The sequence below is a fragment of the Gallinula chloropus genome (genome assembly GCF_964237585.1).
Source record: "Gallinula chloropus genome assembly, chromosome: 4".
Lineage (NCBI taxonomy): Eukaryota > Metazoa > Chordata > Aves > Gruiformes > Rallidae > Gallinula > Gallinula chloropus.
The window spans coordinates 74,649,534-74,671,472 of record NC_140088.1 but is presented as its reverse complement, the minus strand read 5'-3'; the positions used below and the strand labels follow the sequence as shown (position 1 = coordinate 74,671,472).

Here is a 21,939-nt window from a genome sequence, read left to right as displayed (position 1 = left end):
TACCACTTTGACTTGGCCACTGCCACTGGCCAAGTTCCAAAGGGTGGATTTTGCCAAATGCATAACAGAGTCTACAATTTTTCCATCAACTGCCACAGAGCAGCGTTCCCTCCAAGGCTTGCCCAAGTTGAAGCACTTATGGGATCAGGCCTGTGTGTTCGGTGCATGTTAGTAAAGAACAATGCATCACCACAGGTTGCTGCATTGCAGTAGAAAAACCTTTGCCTGGTGCTGCCATAGCCAGTGGGTGTACTGCATCGATTTGTACAGGGCCTTCTTAAAAATTATCAAGCCTAGAGAAGTAGGATAATAAATAAATAATCATGCTTTCCTTCTGGTGATTTCTATTGTACTGCTCTAGCTGGAATTCCCATTAGTTACTCGCTTTGATCAGGACTGTTCCTCCAGGATCAGGAGATGCAGAAAGCGTTCCACCACACTGGCCAATGATCACATCTGAAGTGCATTTTAATTACAGCTTTCTAACTCTTGAGCATTTTTGTAATATTTGCATGTAGCTGAACTTTGGCTCAGCTGCTGTGGAAGAAATACAGTTTACTGCTGGGCTGTCTGTCAACTTGCCACTACTCTTGGCTCTCCAGGTAGAGCTCTCCAATTGTTATCATGGGGCGTGTGTGTGTCCCCGAGCAAGGAGAGAAGGGGCAGTAAGCTGGCATAAAGCACTAGCCAGACTTTTCAGACATCTTTTGAGGAACGAGCAAGGCTTTTGCTTCTGAAGTGCACTGCAATAGCACCCACAGTAGATGATGTGGAAGAAAACCTTCCAAGCCTTGCTGAAAGACACCTCTCCAATTGCAACCAATTTAGGCAAGAAAAGCGTTTCAGCCTGAAACTGTAAAACACTGATCAGGAACCTGTAATTCATGCACATGGCAAGCTGGAGCTCAGTTTGGACACAGCAAAATGCTTCCCAAGATGCAGAAGCCAGCCTGCTCTGCATGTGCAGGCACCAGGTGAATAAGCAACAGAGGGGGGGAAAAAATCTGGCCAAATGAACAAATAAATTAAAAAATTATAAAGTTCATACTAAGGTGAGGTTGCACTCAAGAAACAAGAAACCAAGCAGGAGGAAAATAGGGCCAAAAAATGGTCAGATGGCCTTGCAGCGCAGAGAGCCACCATCCTCTTTGAACACAGGCCTGGCTAGCGTGCAATTTGATAATAGGGCAGCAAGAGTGAAAGGCATAAGCTTTACAGAGCTGTCACAGATACACATGTGACAAGGATGGGTAACCTCTGTCTTCTGCCCAGCATTTTCCCTGGATGTTTGCGCACACACAAGCACGTACACGCTGCCATGTGCTTACTTATACCTTCATGGTTGTTCAAATTCCTATTACCAGAATGGCAGCTGCATGGGAAAGGAGTTAGGGCCTGAGAAGTCGTTACAGCACAGCTCACTTAATGCACAATTACTGAAACTCAAATCTTTCAAACAACTCTGGCTCCTCCACCGTTACATTTAACTTTTGAGGCAGATTAGTATAAAGAGCTTACTTGGTACAGGAAAGAAGCTGCAGCCAGAGAGCAAGTGGGATGTTTATTAAATGCCTACAAGTCCCCTGCTATTTCTCTAACAGCACTGGAAGTATTTTTACATTCTTTTCTGGCTATTTTTGAGTCCTGGTGTCTTAAGAGCACTTTGAAGTATCATCTATGCAGGGTGTTAAAAATGTAAAACTACCTTTAATGCTAAAATCAGAGAAATAACATCAGACAAAGGAATTATCAGCTTGCGGACTGAGACTAAAGAGTTGAATAGGATTTTATTAGCAGTAAAATTCAGAAGCTGCATTCATGGAAAAAAAATAATCTATACAACGGTGTCAACTGGGCAGTGAAACCATTTTAGATGCTTTATTTTTGCTCTCTGCCAAGTACTGCGCTCAGCACAATACAAAGACAACTCCTTGGCCCCAAAGACCATGTGTTAAGGTGATTAGAATTAGATTAATATAAGATTACTTGGCAATCCTTTAAAAATAAGCCAGCAAAATGGGGAATAAAATTTTAAACCAGCACTATCACTCTCGCAGTGTAACATCTGTAGTACTCTGCAAAAACACAAGTTCCTTAATAGCTCTGACCTTGTAAAATTCTTATGATATCTGATCACAGCACACCCTGCTCCATGCTTTTTTGGAAAACATCAATATTTGCTCCTTATACGCCTCTCAAAATCTAGACTCGGATTGCCCTTTACCCCAAGCCTGGGGATATGTTGCTGGAAGTGATCCCAGCAGCTCCATGATGTTCTGGAGTAATCACTGGCAGTCCTGCTGGCTGCAGCACCTCAAGCAGAGTGTTTTGGACAGCTCTTGCTCCCTCGTACCCAGCTCCATGGCACTATCTGGGTGCAGTCTATGGATAAATTTTCCCCGGGTGTAACCTGGCACTTTCTTTTCATAGCCTACCTTGAAGGAGACTAATTGCTTTACCATAAAGATATTTGTCTTGCTGCCACTGGGAGATGGTAAAACCAGCACCCAACTGCACAACACACAATAGACGTCATCAATTGGATCACCTACTGACAACTACAGTGCCTTTCTCTTTCCCTTTTTTAGGAGGAGGGTGGATGGGGGATGACTGTTGCTACTATTTTTATTTTCACCTCTAAGACATTTTAATTTCATGTCAAAATTGAAATGTCTGTCTATAGATGCAGGAAAAAGCTTTTTGTTTAATCTTTTAATGTCCACATACATCAACAACGGGGTTGTCTCAGACTTCAAGAATAAAAATTATCTCTAGCTAAAAGTCCTATTGTAATTTGGGGGATATTTTTTCAGATTTAAATAATTCTTTCAAGCACATATTTCTAATACTCCAAGTATAACAAAAAGACTTATTACAAACTATGAAAAAGTAGCAATTACCAACTGGGGAGTTATAAAAAAACCTGTAAAATATTCAGCTGATCCATAATTCATTTGGTAGCAGACACCCAGCCATCTGGGCTGGGGTGAACTCACGACTCTGGAATAGGACGATGGATGAAGATTTTGCATTCAGAATAAATGCAGCCATCACAAAAAAAAAATTCAAACAATAAACCTTTTGTGCATTACTGGCTTTCAGGTTTTACTTTGCCAGTGTGTTTGTTTCTTAACTACCTAGGATTGCGTTCTCTGATTACATGTGACCATGCTTCAAAAATAAAGCAAAATACTTCTTGAAGCTGATTACCAGCATACGCATGGGACTTCACAAATGAAATTATTCTCCCTTCCTGCCTGAACCCTCACTGGCAGCTTGATACTCATTTTTGCAACTCCCTGGACACAAAGAGTGTTCACAGCCAGCAGAAGGATCCCATTGCAAGGCGCTGCCGTGCTGCCGCACACCATGTTGCAAGGTGCACCCAGGTTTAAATAGAGACCAAGGTCTTCGAGGCAGCACTAGTTTATTTCTGTTTATTAAAATACCCCTGTATTTGCCCATCCTTGTATTTGAAGATTACACTTCACTTTTAAGAGTACATTGATCTATGTTAAATGCTGCAATACCTGTGTTAATGCACTGGAAGCTACTGCAGCATCTTTAAATGGCAGTGCTTTCCAAATAGATGGGCAATTGCAAGCCTTAAACCCTCTTATTTATGCCACTAATAGCTCCTCTCTGACCAATGTGAATTTAAAGCACAGCTTAAACTATCAGACGTTCTGAATTCATATAAGATTGCCCGCAGCTGCTAAAATTTTCTTGGAGTTTATAAAATGATTAGACAAATTCACGGGAAAAAAATCCATTAAGGGCTATAAAGCACAAAGAGGTTGTCCCCAGAGGTTGAAGAGCACTCTAAGGAAGCGGCACGTGTTTGCTTCGTGCTCATACCCTTCCTATAGTATCCACTACTGACCATCACTGCAAAGATAATTTAGCTCAGTGGATCAAGTACTGTTACAATGGACGTTTATAGGCAAGTCCTGCTCATCGGTCTGGCTGTGGAAAGGGACTTTTCTTAAAATAAGCACCCACTTAAGCTTGCACAGACTCTGGGTCAGCAGTTCTGGTTGAAAAGTAGAGCTTCAAAACCAATCTTACTTCTCACATGAGATACATGCAATCTGCTGCATCTACTGGAGTATCCTCTTGGAAATTTTTTGTTATTCCTAAGGAAAATAAGCAAACTGCTCCACTCCTCAAGCCAAACCAAACAAGCCTGTAAGACTTGAAAGCCACAAGAATCAGACCCTGGACCTTCCAGGACTTAAGCCTGCTCATTCTCAAAGGCAATCGCTGAAACCATGCTTCCCAGAACAGCCATCATCTTGCCTCATTTTCTGATGTTCCTTTTCTGAATCGCCCTTAGCTGCTCTCCAAAGACTGGTACATCCCAAGTGCTAAGGAAAACACTTTCTCCCTTGTTTCCTCCACTGCAGCACCCCAGCCTGCACAATCAAAACAAGGATTTACAGCTCTCAACGAGCCTCCCTACTCCAAGAACTAGTGGGTTTTTTGGTCAAGGAAGACGCTAGCCATGCCTCCCAGACAGCAGTATGGGCTGCCACATCCTGTCCTCCACCACCTTTGCTTAAATAGCATTGCTGCACCACAGGATGCAACTTGTATCTCTGGTATGGTCTTGGGCACGCAGACTCCTTGAGGCATTAGCCATGTAAATTCCTCCTCTGTTAGCAAGCACATCTAGATCTTTCTTCCCCTTTTCCCCAAAAAGGCTTGAAAACTGAATCATACAGATCACAAAAAGGGACTGAATGCTGACTTCCAACTTTTCAAACAGAAAACAGGCAGGGGGTTATCTGAAAACACACACACAGAAGGTCTTTAAAAGTGTAAAGGAGTCTGTGGCATTTGGGATGCCAGCAGGAGAACCTCCCCACTCATACCTCCCCCTCACCTCCAGGCCAGCTCTGTGCCTGAAGCCACACACAGCATGGGAGATGCTGGAAATGAAAAGCAAAGAAAATTGCTCGGCTGCTGATGCTGGCTTAAAGTAAATACTCTTGGCAGGTTTAAAGCCTAGAAAGGTTTTAAGCATTGCATCTTTACTGTGTGCTCCTACAATGATACAACAGGAGTGCAGGCAACCATGATTCACAACTGCTCGCTCCCTACGGAACTATTATGAGACACACGTCTCTGACCAAGATGTCATGGTAGGTGCCTTCTGTATACAGGACAGATAAGACGAAAGACCTCAAGGGAGATGCACATCTCTGTCTAGAGTGACAGCATTACTTAATCATCCAGGTTGGTGAAATCACAGAAAAATGCTCACACGTCGTCACTTGAAAAGCAAACTTCAATATTAGTGGCAGAGTATTACTGGTTCTCTGGAAACCATCTGAATAGGTGGCAGTTTCAAAAATATGAAAACGAGCAAAACCATGAACAAGAAAACAATGGCTAACTCAATCCTATCATTGCCACTTATGAATTATTCACTGGGCTCCAGCCTATGTGTGCAAGGCACGCTTTTTGATGTGCTGTGAGAGTGTATTATGGATGGCCCCTTGCCATCTGTGCTGGGAAGTCCCTTGGGCACGTGTTTTGCAGCAATCCCATAGGGGAAAGCCATACTTTGGCCAATCCACGTGCCTACAAAGGGAATAAGGTCCTCTGATTGCCTGCAGCAACTCTAGGGTAGCCATGATGAAGGCCAGTGCATTTTCCACCTCCCCTGGCTTGTGGCATTTCTCACCCTTTACAGACACTTGTTTTCCATCCAAAAACATCTGCACATTCCCAATAGTGCTGTATCCATTACCACAGAAACAGGAGAGGTTTGGAGATTGCAAGAGGGTGACACGTGAGCTAGTCCTGTATGGGGAGCCTTAAGGCCACTGTGTCCCGTGCACAGACCAGTCCCATCCCAAGTACCATCAAGTCCCCAGTGACTAGTGGAGCAGAAGCATGCTGGGGTCACCAGCTGAGATTAGCGAATCTGACTCCTCTTGTGCAGAAAACATTAGTTTCCTTGCTCTACTTCCAAATCTGATTTCAAAAGTTCAGAGGACAATTACATCAGTCTGAAAATGCCAGACTGATTGCTGGTGCCAATTCTTTTTCTCATCATTTTAAATTGGGGAGAGAGGAAGGGGGACAAATTATTTTAGAGAAAAACACTTTTTTTTTTACAGGAAGCAATCCCTTCAAGAGCCCAAAACAGATGTTGTTTCTGCTGCCAAAAGCTCCCGTGCACAGAAGAGGTGGTGTGCCCAGCACCCCACTGCGCATTCACTGCAGTCCTGAAATTAGCATGGTCTTTTTGGGACAGACAAAAGCCAAACCAACAAAGCAGACCTTGGCATTTCTCTGCAGTGCTGGGTTAGTGAATACCTGCCAGTGGGACTCCAGCAGTCAGACCTATCCCACAGCATGCAATTTTTTCATTTCCACAGCCAGCAGTTCTTGTAGCAGGATTTCTCCTACTGCTACCGTTGGCCTCATGTCACTGCATTTAGTGACTCAACTTCATTACATCAGCCTTCATGAAAATGTAATCATATCAGCAGGAAACTTGTGTGAGGGAAAGGATGAGGCCCCAGAGCTGCATCTCTTGGTGGCAACTCCAAGGGGAAGGTGAGTGGGCTGAGAGTCCCTGAAGGCCCATGTGCCCTATCTGCTGTTGCTTGAGGGAGGATAGCTGAAATGGTGAGACTTTTTCAGAGCTACCCAGCATCTTTGGGTGTGGCCAGGCACGGACCACCCCACCTACACAGTTCCATTACCTGCCTCAAAGGACATTTTTTGGAGACACCTTAAGAAAACAGATATCCACATTCCATGCTTTGTAGTTAGTCTGATTTACAGAGTCCCCCTCCACAGCTGCTTTATTTCTGGTGTGGACAAACCGATGACCATTCTGGGAGTGCCTAAAGAGCACAGTGCTGGGAAGCCTGTTTGATGCTACAGTTACAGGCCTGGCTGCTCTCCTGAATGAGAGCTATGACCACTCAGAGACACAACAAAATACAGTCACCACTCCTTGTTTTGGACAGAGTTTTGATTCAGTCAAACCTGAGAATTAAAGACCCCACCGCGAATTAAACACTCATGGCTTGATCCCTCAGTATCTCCTTGATTGAGGCTCCACCAGTGAACCAGAAGCTACACTCGCCCACTTAGGAGGTGACATATTTGTCACAGGTCCATCATTTCCTATAACAGCCCTTTTAATATGAGGCTGGAGGTTGACAACTGGGCAATGAAGTTTTTCTTGGCCTGATGCACAGGAAGGCAGCTACATGGAGAAATCCTGCTGCAATTGTGGGGAGTTTATGACATGACTCACAAACCATTTCCTCAGTCCGCGCTGATCAGCGATGTATCATCTCCTCTGGTGCATCTATGTTTACTGGGGTTTATGTGGATTAAACTTCGCACATCAAGGAAAATCCAACACCAGCAATAAAATACTAATGCAAACCCACTAGAAAGAACATACACTTTTCCAACAATAGAGTTGCCAGCAGCAGCCTTCACAACGGGAAAACAGTAAACAGCATTAGAACTGTGACACCCACTGATCTGCATTAAACAGGTGCCTTCAACAGGTGTCATACTGCCATCCATTGATGTTCCTCCAGATGATTTCCTGCCACATCCATTAGCAGCAACCCTGGGCATGCCTTCATTTCCTCTCCTTCAGAGATATATCAGAACGATTTGTCCAACACTTCCACAACCCAGCCTAATTACCAGGACAGGTATCTGATGAAGTGCGATGCAATCACACTCTCATGCTGCTGGCTGCCAAGCCAGCACATGCACTCCCAGGTAGCAGGAATGAAATGCAGCCCTGCTCCCGTTAGCATTTTTCTACTCGGCAGTGAGGATCTGCCAATCTCCATCTAGCTATTAGGCTGCACACCGCAACAGGTTTCCTGGCACAGCCCTGTCTGTAAGGACAAGGCAAGTGGTGACTCTGGTGATCTGGCAGCACAGTACTCAAATGCCACTGGTCCACATTCGTGGGAGGGCTCCACAGCAGACAGGTGCCGCTGGGGAGCTCTGAATTAAATGGCAGGAAGCAAGTCAGGTAGGCAAAGGGAGAGATCCTAAAGCAGAGAGCATGAGGGAAAAGAGAAGAAGGATAGACAGGTCTCCGGGGCTTACAGAAGCCGTGTGATGTGCCTGGTGTTTTGATGTGCACGAAAGCAGATGTAATGATGGTTTTTCTCTCACGTCAAACATCCAAATGACAGGGCACAACAGCAACTCCCCACCTGCATCCAAGACTACAGCTTTTTTCGACCGCTGGGCAAAGGAAGGGCAGATAGATCTGAGCCCCAGACAGAGGAACAAACCAGTCTACATGATCTTCTTTGGTTGCAAACCCAAGAAGGACACAGTACACAATGACATCTCAGCCCCACCTTGACGGAGCAGCAGTGACAACATACCGTAAGTCACCAGCCAGAGTCCAGTCACCTTAGCATCACAGTGCAGAAGAGAGATTAAACTTCCTAAAGTCAGTCGCAGCAATTTTCTTGGGTAACTGTTTGTGAAGTTAAGGCATGTTAACCATTGGCATCTGGAATCAAAATGTACTCCTAGAAATTTCCCTTTCCCAACAGGAGAGGGACAAGTCTTTTCTTTCTGGATTAATGGGTGGACACGCCAAAATGCAAAGAAGTGGAGGGACCTCTGGGTAACTTAGTGTAAGAAGAAAAAGCCACAAATCCTAAACATGTGGGCTGCTGGAAGGAAACATGTTGAAGGCTGCAGAAATGATCACCTGAGACACAACAATCCACACACACATATTTGAAGAGGCCACGGTCCAGTCCTCCACGCTAGGGACTTCCACCCATTTCAAAGGGAGATCTGCAACAGGTCTGACTGGCTCGGGCTCCCACCCCAGATATTTCCCCAGGTTGAAGATCCACTTACCTGCCTGGTTTGTGGTTACATTTACAGACACAAACTGCCGGGCTGCAGGGCTCTGGTCGGACACTCCGTTCACTGCCTCAATTTCAAAGGTATAGTTTGTATGAGCAAGCAGATCCACCATCATGACAGAGGTGTTTTTCAGGCCGGTTTGCTGGGGGAGGTACCTGACATGACCGCCACACGCCTCACACAGACCTGAGTGTGAGTTGCACTTCTTGCATGCAATATAATAAGACACATCTTTCCTTCCACCAGTATCAGCAGGGGGAATCCATTCCAGAAAGACACTAGTCTCGTTAACATTTGAGATGGCACTCCGGGGAGCAGAGGGGGGTCCTGGTTTGTAAAGTGAGAAAAACACATAGTAAAAACAGTATTATCAGTCATCCTGCTCTCTACTACTCTCTATGCTGAAAAGAGATGTCCCATTGCTCGTGTGCCAAGAAGTACATGAGGACCTTTTGCAGCAGCACTCGAAGAACTGGGAAAATCAGAATTTGTTTTGAGTACTCCCACCTAACCTCAAGGGGTCTGTGTCTGGATGCAGCCACCTGCATAGGAGGACAAGACATGGGGCTGGCTCAAACTCAACAAGAAGAACACTCCACCCCAGGACGTTGCCTCCTGATGCACTCACTCTTCCTGCAAAGGGAGCTGCAAATCTTTACTCAGTACAAGTCACTGTCAGTTTCACTGGGGGCAAGATTCCCCCTTCTCACCTCACTGCCCCTAGGTCCTAAAAACGACACGTGCTGAGGTATTCGTGCTACCTTAGGTACTCAACTCAGATGCCAAATCTTTCCTTTGTGTGCACCCGCCTCTCCCCATCAGCAATTTGGCAACGGTGAAACCTAAGCCTGGGTATCCAAATCCCACCTATGTGTGATGCTCAATGTAGCCCAAAGCAGATGGTGATCTACACGGGCCACTGGAAACACGGTCATATCCGGCTACTCAATGGCAACCTTCTTGGTCCCTGCCAAGCTCTAGCACGGCTGGTTACCCACACTGTGCTTGCTTTTTTTGCCAAGCCTCCCTGTCCAGAATGTCAGCATGGTGCTGGCAAGGCCATCCAATGAGGAACAGCTGCTGCAGAGGTAGCAGAGCTCCTGCAAAAGCCAAGCTGTTTTCCTACATCCTGCTGGGAAAGGCCATAGCCGGGCAAGCAAAACCCATCTGGAGATACCTTCAAGACTACTTAGTTGTAGAAGGTGCTGCAAGCTTTTTGTTTTTAACAGGCTTGTGATGGAGGTGAAGGGTAAACTGCAGGCACACCCTGAAGATAATGTGAAAGGACAAGCAAGAATCTCATGCAAGAGATCCACATGTTATATACTCAGGGAAAGCTAATGAACAAGGAAGAAAGGAGAATTTTCTCAAAGCAAACCAGGGTGGATTTTTGTCATGGCACCACCAGAAGTTACACAACAAGGACTGGGATTTTTCCAAGGGAGGTAAAGGATGGAAGGCAATCTACTCCCTCTTTGGTTTGAATAAAGCTGTGAAAACTCATAAGCAGTTCCTTGAAAAGAACCCAACAAGTAGCTTCATCAGCCAGAAATCCATACCAATTCTACAGTCTTAGGCTGTCATTTTCTCATTTTGTTGTGATAATTAAAGTCAATTTGTTATTTAAAACAAGCAGTGCTGCAAAAATGAAATTACCTTATAAACCAGAAGCTTTTTCCTCCATTTCCCATTCTTATTCCCCTTTTAAAGTCTATAAAATTGGTAACACTGAAAAAACACTGTCATGATTTTGACTCAGGCTGTTTTGATTAAATCAGAAACACATTGCCAGAGGAAATAAATAATCCTGATTTTTTTTCTTTTTTTTTCCTTTGGGGTGGGGGAAAAGCAGTTGAAGAGAAAAGCTGAGTTAGTGCAGGAAAGAGCAGATCAACTTTGTTTTGTTGTGTGATCACCTCAGATCACTACCACGGGACCAAGCCACTCAAAATCTGCACCCCAGGGACCCAGCACTATTTAGCTAAGGACCCCAAGGTACAGCCCAAGTCAGGACTATTTTCTGCATTGCTGTACCAATATATATATATCTGTCTATATATATATATCTGTATATCATACTCAAGGGGTTATAATATTTTTTTAACCAGTTAAATCGCTTATTGTTTTCTTCCACTGGATGAATGCTTTTTTTACTGTTACCAGTACTCTAGAAAAAAATAAAGAGCTCAGTCACAAGACACACTTACTGGACAATGTGTCTCTAATGGGGGATAAATTATTACTTTTGTAAAGTCATCAGAGGCTTTTACATATGGAAGAGTCAGCTGCTCTTCCTGAAGGCTTAAAAACTTCAGCTTCAGTAGAAGTGCTTTGAAGCTAGTGGGACTTCATAACCTATAAAATTAGCATTCTCACAGGGGCACAGAGAAAGGTCTTTAGTAGTCTACAGGTATCTAACAAGACCTACTTGAAGAATCCTGAAATTGCACTTGGGTAAAACTTTGATAAATCACAGCTGGAGGAACAAAAGGGTGTTTTACCTTCAGAAGTGGGGGCCTTGGTCGGCTGAGGAGGTCTGTTCTAATTTCCAACCTCCTTTTGTCAAGGATGAAGAGACTAGTTTATTGATTTTGTTTATTTATTTAATATTTGCTACTTTTAACCCTAAGCAGTGAAGATTCACCCCAGATTCACCCCTTCTGCACCATAATTTGTTGACCAGAGGCAAATACTTTCTGAAAACAAAGATACTGGTATTTTTCCTGATGGACAACAAACCTGTTGTTTGCTTACGTTTCAAAAATATAGCTTGAGACAGAAATTACCCTCAATATACAAATCTATATATATGTACACACCGAAAATAAAGCTAATTATAAACTTTTTGTGAGTAGACTATTACACTAAATATTGTAAAAGTTTCAGTTTGTCCCATGTGTCATTTTATTAAAAATATTTCCCTAGCATGCTCTGAACAGTAATAAGGTTACTTGTCAGAGATGGGAAGGGAAAAGAAAAAAAAAGAAAAAGAAAAAGAGGTTTTTTTCATTTTAAAGAGATGTGCAAGGGACTGGAACTCGGATTAGTCAGTTAAGAAGAAATAAAGTGCAATTACTTCCTGGAAGATACACAATAACATTAAAGAGAAATCTCAAATGCCCATCAGAACCAAACTTTTTGTTGTCTGAGGGCAACAATTATTTCATCAGAACGCTAATAATTTCTAAATTATCAATCATTTCTCATAAAGCATGCTTAAGGAGCTGGAAAAAATTAAATAAAAATGTATTTATCCCCCTCACTGTACTTATCTGAGCAGTTCACTGTGTTGTGTGTAGCAGTTACTTTTTGTTAGTGATGCTGGTGGTGCTGGAGAGACTCAGGCAACTTGGGGCTGAAAAGCATCCACTTTAAATTAGTAAAATGTGATTTTATAGCTATATCAACTAGCAAGGGGACTTTGCAGGTGTAGATCTGAAAACAAACACTGATGTATTCCCTAAAATGAACTAGATTTCAAGTTGAAGAAATCCTATAAATGTTATTAACTTCCACCATAATAAATAACAAAAACACATTAAAAACTCCCAATATTTTTGTCATGACTCAGGTCTTTCTTGCTTCTGTTTCAGGTCACGATGGATGCTCCCTTCTAGATCTAAATGGATTGGTTTAAAACGTTAGTTTCAATACCTACTTTTTACTGCCACTGCCAACATTTACTACCCCTGCATCTGAGCTGGGGTAGCACGTGGGCCCTTCTTACCGCCTTCAGCACAAATACAGCTGGATCAGGACAAAGTGAGAAGAAAGGATGCGTAAGGCAAGTGAGGGTGACTGAAGCACAGGGAGAAGGCTCAGAGATGATCCACTCTGCCTTTGGGGTAGTAAGCACAAATACCAGCAGAGATACTTCAACACCCCAAACTGCTACACTGGGGTTTGCAGCGGGTGACAGAAGCTGAGGTCAGCATTAAAACTGCCCCAGAGGCACTCAGTACCCTGACAAGCCATATCTTAGTACAACTTCAGGCACCATGACTGTGCTTTAAACTATAAAAGCTTTTAAAGCAATCAACAACAGAAAAAAAAAGCCCCACCCAAACAATAAAGCACCAAACAAACTTCAAAAAACACTCAACAAATGGGCATAAAACCGCCTAAAAACATAGTAAGAAAATCCCGTTGTATTTGCAGAATCAGAAATTACAGCCTCTACTTACAGAACTCAAATTGCACCAGAAACCTGGGGTGGCAGGCACTCAAATTTAATTTCTTTTTGACATGAGCTGGTCACCACGCTTGTTTGTGCCTCTCTGAAAATCCTGGCCTACACTCAGGTCACAGACACGAACAAACCTCTTCCTCAGGGATGGCAGCTCCTTCCCTGTGCTAATTCACCAGCCAGAAAGACTGGATGCATACTCCTCCATCCTGAGAAGGGACAGAGCAACACCACGAATGGTAGGCAGGAGGCGCTGTGGACACCGTCAGTCTGGCATAACTCTATCGGTTCCTGGCTTTGGTTCTGCCTGTACAGAAAAGTCAATTTTACGTGGCTTTCTGGAGCTCCAAGTACTCCTCTCTCTTCCTATTTTGCAATACCACGCTGGACCTCATCATCCCTGATTTATCTGCGTTTTTAAAAATCAGCCAAGGGGCAAAACTGACATCAAGAAGCCCTCATATCAAAGTTTTTCACACTGCAACTTACCCTAGCTACTGCTCCAAAAGACGTTGGTATACCTATTTAATAAACTAAGAAGCACTTGCACAACGCACCCAGCCCAGACCACTTTGATCCTACAGCACCAGCTACTGACTTGCTGCCTAAGGCTGTCTTCTTCTCTGCAGCACACCCTCCAACAGCAAGGTGCCTCATGCTCCTTTGGCTGGTGAAAAGCAAATGCAGAGTTCAAGGCCCCCATTTCTTCTCCAAGTGCCTCCTGCGGGCAAGCAGAGACCTGCCAAGGGCAATTTCTTTTGTGAGAGTCTCTCTCCAACAGGAACTGACTTTTTCTTTCTCTTTTTGAAGTGCAAACGTAGAAGGCTAGGAAGGACATCTGTATTCCCTGGGATGAATGCACAAAAAGCCCCTACCTATGATGCAAGGAAACAGTATGGAAGCCATCTCTGCACTGCTGCCCAGTGGCTTTAAGCGTGCATGGAGTCATAAACCTACTTTTTCCACCACTGCTTAAGTTCCTTGGTAGTTCTACTTGCTCCAGCCTCAGTAGTTCAGCTCCTCTTTGGTCACTTTCAAGCACTTCTGCACTACAAATAAATCATATCCAAACCATGACAGACCCCGCAGAGCAAAAAAATGTGGCCTGTACTACACTCGGTGGGACTAGCTGGGGGCATGCAAGTTGTAGCATTAAGTATCTGAAACATAAACTGAACAGGAAACTTTCAAAGTATAGCTGGCAGGACAGCTCACAGATGGAAGAAAAAGGGCAGAATTAGCCAGGCTGATTCCAGCGACTCCACCTCGGACTCCCTATACCCCAATTTGCTTGTTATACTATTGTCTCCTACACCAGGGGGATAAACTCTACATTTTTGCTGCAGGTTTGGAGAAGCAGAGTTTTGAGGCTACACTGGAGAATGACAGCTTGGAAAGGTAGGGCTCTCTCCTTGCTTGTTTAACAAAAACAGGCTAGGAGGTGATACTAAACAGGACTGTACAGACTTTATTAATGCCTACCGCTGACAAGCGCTACCCATCATTTCCTCTGCGTGCCTGCCCCACACTGGTACCCATGCACGCACTGATAGGGATGCCCAAATACTATGCTGCTGGCTGACTCCACAGCAAGACAGCAAGAGATGGAGCATCTGTCTGCTACAGAAATGCTTCCTGGGTTTACCCCAAAAGGCTCCGAAAAATCTCATGTAACTAGGGGTATGTGAGACAAAGCCAGGGATGTTACAAGTGTGTCAGAACTAGTTCAGACTGCAGCTCAGAGGCTGTAAAAGCACATTAATTAGGATCATAATGTCTAGTCACAGTACAGGAACAGCTCGAAAGGATTAAAAACAACCCTATAAGCACATGCTTACTTGTACAGGCCATTGTAGGTGGGTCTGACTCCTTCCTAAAATAGTGTTCTTCACACAGGCAAGATGTGGATGCTTCATCAAGCGTGTAGCTGTGAGGGGGACATTTGCTGCAGGATGGACTGTGGGGTGAAGCTTTGAAGAACCCAGGTCTGCATACTGTGAAAAGAAGAACCACAGGCTAAGCTCTCCCATCATAAAATTAATCTCTTCACATTTCCTTTTAAAAAAATCCCAAACATCCCTTCAGCTAGAAAACAGACAAATACTCACGAACTATATGGTTTGCATACTTAAAACCAGCCAATGTCGCTAACAGACAGTGCATACTTAAATATCTGTATGAAAAGAGAATGAGAAGCTGTTGTGGTGTTGTTTTTTTCCCCCCTAGCACCTGCCTTTGGTGAGTATTTATTTTCATTGTTGAATGCATTAGAGGTAACATCTTTTGAGCTCTGCTTTAGAAAACATTATTGTGTTTGGGGTGTTTTTTCATTCAGTCTTAGAAAAACAGGCAAAATACATCTCATGGCTTTCATTTAAGGTGTTGTACACTCAGAAATCAATGTCTTGGCAAACAAATAGCAACATAGTGGTGAAGGGGATCTCAAGATCGACAGCTTTAAGACATTGTGATAAGGCTACTTCCCTAGGGTCTTTTCCCCTGCAAACCTGTGATGAATTTTAAAGTGCTCCATATAAGACAGACTGCTCTGGGTATAGCCTGAACCAGGCATGCTCACCATATGAGATATTCCTTCCAGCTCCAATATATATGTATGACAAGGCACAAAGACTTGAGAGCTATTTTTGCTCTCGCAAACATAATATACAGCTACAGGTACATTGGGAATTATTTTTTTAAGATAATTTGAAGTGAATACAGTAATACCTTGTTTCAAGCCTCCTGAAACAAGTGATCTTTCACCTAAGCAAAGCACTCAGCATTTCACCTGCATGTGCACACTCAGCCAGGAGCAGTGACAGCCACAGTTCGCATGCATCCACCCCAGCTTTAGGAAAAAAACACATAATTGTACCATTATAAGTAGAATTACAAACCCACTGTTAGCAAAAGGAGGAAAACTCGATTTTCTGTTTGTCTCAAAAAACAGAGACATGGAGGCGCTCCAAGGCCCTGCTACTTTTTTTTTCCTTCGGAGATGCTCTTAAACAATTCTGCCCAGAATGACAGCAACAATGCATTGGTCTGCTACCAGACTCACAGAAGTTAACTGGAAATCCTAGAGCCTTTCTATTTACATTCAAAGTTCCCCAGTTGTAATTAGCTGCCACAGAAAGTAAGCTCACAGCAAAAGCATTAATATTATCCCACCAGGAATGTCCCAGGCAATCAGAATGAAAGTCATATGCTAAAATTCAGCACATGAATTCAGGTGAATTCATCTTCACCCTGGATAAAGTATAGGTTTTTACTAGTGATCCCTTTTTCTCTGATGGACCAAGTAGTACCACTGCCCTGAAATCTGGCTCTTCTACTTTCAGTACCACAGAAGCTCTCTCAACATCTTCCCTTTTACATCACTAGCTTCTTCACCAAAGCAGCACATAATCTCCTAACTCCTACAGCCAACCAGCAAGTCTTTGCTCATGAAAATCACTCATACATCAGGAGTGCAATCCAAGAGCATCCAACAGACCGTGCCCAGGCCCCACCCCTAGTCTTGCTCAGACCACAAAGATCTCTCACCAAGCACCATGCAACCCTGAAGCAGCTCCCAAGCCTACCACAGGCAGCCAGGTCTCCATCATGCATCTGCAGCCTCTCCATCCTACTCTAGGGGATGCTCATCTCCTGCATCCCTGCAGAGCTCCCCAGACCCAGTACCCTCCCACACTTCCTCCATCTCCCTTTTCTTCTCACAAGACAGGCATAGGACAAGTAGTAAGACTGGAGAGATTTACAGGACTTTAAAACCCTGATATCAAGAACTGCTCATCATCCAACTAGTTCTCCATGCCTAGACTGAGAGCTCTGCGGGACACAGATTGTCTGCTCTGTGTACATACAGTAGGACCTGTGAACAGATCTAGGGCTGAATTTATTCTTGATGGCTGTTAGCAGAGTTGCCATGAGCTGCCCTCATGCTTTATGGCATATTCCTTGGTTTCCCACACAGAGTTAAGTTCTTTTATTTATTTCACAGGCACCTTCAAATGCTGCCCTACCTAAAAAGCAAGGACTTGTTATACAATTTCTGGAAAGGCTTCTGGGAGAGCAGACCACCAGACAGCTCCTTTCTAGCCTACAATTTTTATTTCAAAGTCAAATCAAACTCACTTGCACACGCAGACAATAAAGATGGGGAAATGAAAGCACAAAAATGCACAACATATAACAAGGGCAGCCCACGTCTAGCGTGTACTCGATGTAATTAGCCTTCAAAAAAGGACTGGAATTTATCTCATTATGTCCCATCAAGACAGACAGAAAATCATTATGGCACAAGAGTTTACCATGCTTCTATTTTGTGCAAAGTAGGAAATGCAAAATAAATCAGTTTTCCTTGACAGATTTTCAACGAGGTGCAGCTTGTTAATGACGGTATGATACGTAGCGCAGCTCAAAGGGAATGTTTGGTTTTCAGGAATGTACAACAGATGTACAATGCCAATAACCCATGTTTTAATGAGGGATGCAAAATAAAACTCAACTGGACCAATTTTTTTGATAATCTGCAGGCTCCCATGAGTCAGGCAAGTCCCTTCTCTATCTGAAAGGTATAAAGAGGGATGCTAAAGAGCATTAAACTAAACTGAAGATTTCACCATAAGTTAACATACATAACTAATAGCCAGCAGAGCAGCAAGCTGTCCTAAGTTAAATACTCTTGTGTTGGTTAGAAAGGAAGAATTCAGGAACAGGAGATGGGACATGAAAAAAAAAAAGACCAGATAAGAATAAATACAAGAATTACCACAGGAGGTGGTGGTGTGCTGAGTCCATGCCCCTGCAGCAGATGCTTTGGGCAAGACAGAGGGGGATTTGTAGGGTTCTCCCAGCACAGACTTCCAGCCTTGCCTGACCAGCAGCATGGGAACCGCTCCTGATGGAAAACATAGTTTCATTGCTACGCTCAGGGGCAGAAGCAGCTATAGCTGCATGGATGCTTCAGGCCTAAGTAGTACCTATTACAATGCTTTTCTCTGTACCCTTTCCCAGATTTGCTTTGTACACGACACGGAGGACAGCTGGCGAGGTGGTTCACGCAGCAATCCTCTAATAAACAGGCTTACTATGATGAAATGAATGATGTTACATGAAAGCTGACCCAGGAACATCTCATGCCTTCACACCGCAGAGCAGGTATCACAGCAGCCAGATGGTCACAGTCTTGGCCGAACTCAAGAGCCAAAAGCTGGTCATTTTTCTGCCACTGGTGGCAATGTCTCAGATATTTTGGAAATTGGACTCAGAGCAGAACAGGGCTGCAAACAGTTCACCTTGTACATACCTTGATTTTTGGTCTTTATCTTGCCATTCCTCTTCTAACAGTCAATCTAACAATCTCTTCATGGTGTATACATGGTGTCTGGGACTTAATTTCTAATTAAATCTTGTTTTAGTCTTGTATTTTTATTGCAGTATTTCCAATTCAACAGGTCTTGAAAGGACACATAGAACTAGCACAGTGCAGTCATGCACACAGTGGTACTGTCTCTCTTTTCAAAGGAGTGGGAAAAGGAGGAGAAATAAGATGAGCCTTAGACTCCCCATAATCTGCTGCAAGGCAGCTGAAAAGAAATGAAATAAAAGTTTTAAGCTGTTGATGAGATCTACTTCTTTCTTCTTAATATTAAAACTGACAACTCCTTAACTGATTAACAGCCACTGATGTGTGAAAATAGTCTTTAAATGAAATTGGTTGCTAGAAAAAAAATAAGAGTATTTTTAGACACAGCAAATATGCCATAAACAACGTGCTGGTGTTAGGTACAAGGGGGATGTGATTCTGTTAGTAGCACATCCATTATTAGCAAATTAATTTCACTCTTTTTATTTTTAGTAGCAACCACAAAATGTTGCAGGCATGGAGCATTACCGTCTGTGCTTCAGGAGAGGCCAGAGAGAGGTGGCTGCAACTGGATCAGAACCCGGCTTCGTACATTGCAGAAGGTAGCCCTTAAGAGCCAGGCTGATAGAAACTGGCTCTTCAAACCTGGCTGGATGGAGGAGGAATCACTGGTCCCCTTACAAAGAAAACTGGCCTCTTCAAATGACACGCTGAACTTTATGTACTGTATCAGCACTAGACACAGTGAGTACCAGTGAGGAGGAAAAAAAAAGAAACAATAAGGCAGGCAAAACAAGCCAATAACATTGAACAGCTGAGACTACTTGACAGATTTATTTTCTGCAAGCCTTCATGTCAAATGGTTCCCAGCTGCATCCCTGTAACCATCCCTGAGCTTCAGCTGAAGGCTGTATCTAATGGACAGGGCTCCTCTCCTGCTGCCCCACACCTTTAGTGCACGACGACTTCAGGCAACGAGTGCTAGAAACAAGGACAACCTCTGAAGTTCCCCATATCCACAGGCACATGCATGGTCATGACAGTAAAACTATCCAACTAATATTAGTGGGAATTCCAGTTTTGTCCCTGGCGAGAGAAAAGCTGGGAAGCGCGACCTTATAAGCCTTATAACCCTGGGAGATATGAAAAAGGTCCAACCTATTACTCCCTTCACACTCTCCTGATGTTGGGAGGATAAGCTCCCAGTACTTAAGTGCTTAAGATCAGCAAAGCGACCTTTCATATATCCCAGAAAATAAAGCTCAAACAGGAATTACGCTGACCCCCTTGCAGAGCACCAAATTAGTCTCCACAGTGATCAGAAACCACAAGTACAACTCATAAGGCAGCGCCACTAATCCATAAATAAAGCTAATGGTCAAAATCTAACAAAAATTCATGAGCATAAGGCTGCCTAGTCTAGAGGGAGCACAGGTTATCTGGCTGAAATGCAGGTTTCCTCCCCAAACTAGAAACACTCCTTTGCTTCTCCTTCCCATCCTTTAGTCCCATTGGCCTTTTCAGACCCCAGGCTTCTTCGGGCAGGGATATGCAGCTCAAATTACCACAGCTTTTAGAAGCAACCACAGCCTAAAACTTTCTGCCTCGTGGACAGGCCCATAATCCACACTGAGCTGGCTCCTGGCTGAAACACAAGCAGGATGTGGTGTGTGTATGTTCAGCAGAAAGAACTGCTCTGCAGCTCATCAACTGTGCCTTCATTAGCACATTGCTCCAGCACAGAAGCAGTCAAGAGTTGAAGGATTTGAGCAAAACCAAGCTACAAATAAACCAACCCCATTCCAGTCTCCAAAGAATCCATGCCTTGAGGCATTTGCATATAGGGGGCTACTACCTCTTAGATGCATCCAAAACCTGGAGGAGGGTTTATAGCAAGGTATGGTCTTTACAATGTGGAATCAATTAAACTACTGAGCAGCTCCAAGCCTCAGCTTGTGCCCCTAACACATGCTTCTACTTACATGAAAAAACAAAAATCACAGCAGACTATCTTCATGTCTCCCAACCAGTGATCCCCACACTCTTCTAAAATGTATTTCAAGAACTACAGAAACCCATCACTGAGCATCCTCCTGCAGAATTTACAAGCAGGCTCCCAAGAACTAATCCTGTCCTCCCCAATAGCTCTCCTTGAACTGCAGGATGACATCAAAATTGCTGCCAAAGCTATAAAGCTATAGAAAAATGTATAAAATAGCCTGATTGTATCTCCTTTAGTGTTGGTGTCTCTATCTGCAATAGTGCTGTGTTGCTTCCTGCAGCATGTCTTGGGAATTTGAAGGGAATTAAATAAATGCCCACTAATAAAACACTGTAATTCAAAACTGCCTGTTCACTTGAATCCAGTGGACTTGCCAGTATCTTTCACCAACTCCATCACCCAACACTGCAGCCCAAGATCTGTTAACGGTCCTTTCAAATGGGCTCCTGGAGCTTATTGTGTAAGTGGGGCATCTGTGGAGTGTGCACCTTGAAAAAAGAGACTTGGCCCCTCCCAAGGGGAGTTTATGCATCCCAAGTGGGAAATTATCTTGTAAGCCTTTTATTTATTTGTTCAAGGAAAACATTGTGTCTTCTGACGCTGTTCTGTCCAACCCCACACTAGTTCAGGCTGAATTACTTCCACTCAGCACTGAAATCAGCTTGAGCTCTGAATACCAAAGCAACTTTGAAAAACAGAATATAAATAAATAGGTACTTTCAATTCCTCCCTTTGAAATACCCCTTTTGCTACCACGTGACTCACTAAATCGTCACACAGCAATTTATGGCATGACCATGGCTGCTGGAAAACTTAGAATTAACTGCCACTAATGACATTAATGTGTTTCTTCTAAACAGTATGAAACTTCATCACATGGCATCACTCATCAAATTCCCAAGTCAGCTACATTTGCAAGCCATAAAAATACCTAGAACACAATGCATTTGAAAATGCTCGTGATTACATTAAGATCTTAATGGGCTATATTTCTGCACATCCCGACTTTGCTCTAAAGATTTTCAAGCAATCAATGAGGCAAAACCTGAATCAAGCCTAAATTCTTCAGCAATGTGATGGAGAGGCAGGAAAGGCGATCTATCCTGGCATATATGGAAACCTGTGCTATCACTTGGGTTTGATTTCACGGAGGAAAAAGCAAGCCATGGAAAAGAAATGCTCTGAGGGGAAACAGAATATTTTTTACAGAATCACTCAGCCCTGCACGAGTGTGCTCCCACTAGCTGGGCGGGCTTAGGTTTTATGGGTTTTTTCCCCAACTTTCCTGTCCAAAAAAAAAACCCAGGAGAGAAAATTGGTACATTTCAAGAGAAAGCATTGCTTGGGATGAAGTGTAATTTCCTACCAACCCCCAAATTTCTGTGACCAGCTGCTGCTTGCTCTTGCAAGCGTGAAGAAGGGCTCCTTCAGCTCTTAGCCCAGGTGGTACCCACGGTCCTCCTCACTCCCTGGTTACAAAAGACAGAT

At 43.6% G+C, this 21,939-nt stretch overlaps 1 protein-coding gene across 4 annotated transcripts in view; it reads right to left on the bottom strand.

The window, feature by feature from the left end:
• EPHA5 (EPH receptor A5) overlaps nucleotides 1-21,939 on the bottom strand; it is a gene marked incomplete at its 5' end in the record, with an annotated part of 197,846 nt that overhangs the window by 72,706 nt on the left and 103,201 nt on the right. For all 4 annotated transcript variants that reach the window (XM_084263299.1, XM_084263300.1, XM_084263301.1 and 1 more), the window contains 2 exons: nucleotides 8,884-9,219; nucleotides 14,917-15,072. In XM_084263299.1, the coding sequence (XP_084119425.1) occupies nucleotides 8,884-9,219; nucleotides 14,917-15,072 (492 nt within the window). The remainder of the gene's footprint in view (nucleotides 1-8,883; nucleotides 9,220-14,916; nucleotides 15,073-21,939) is intronic.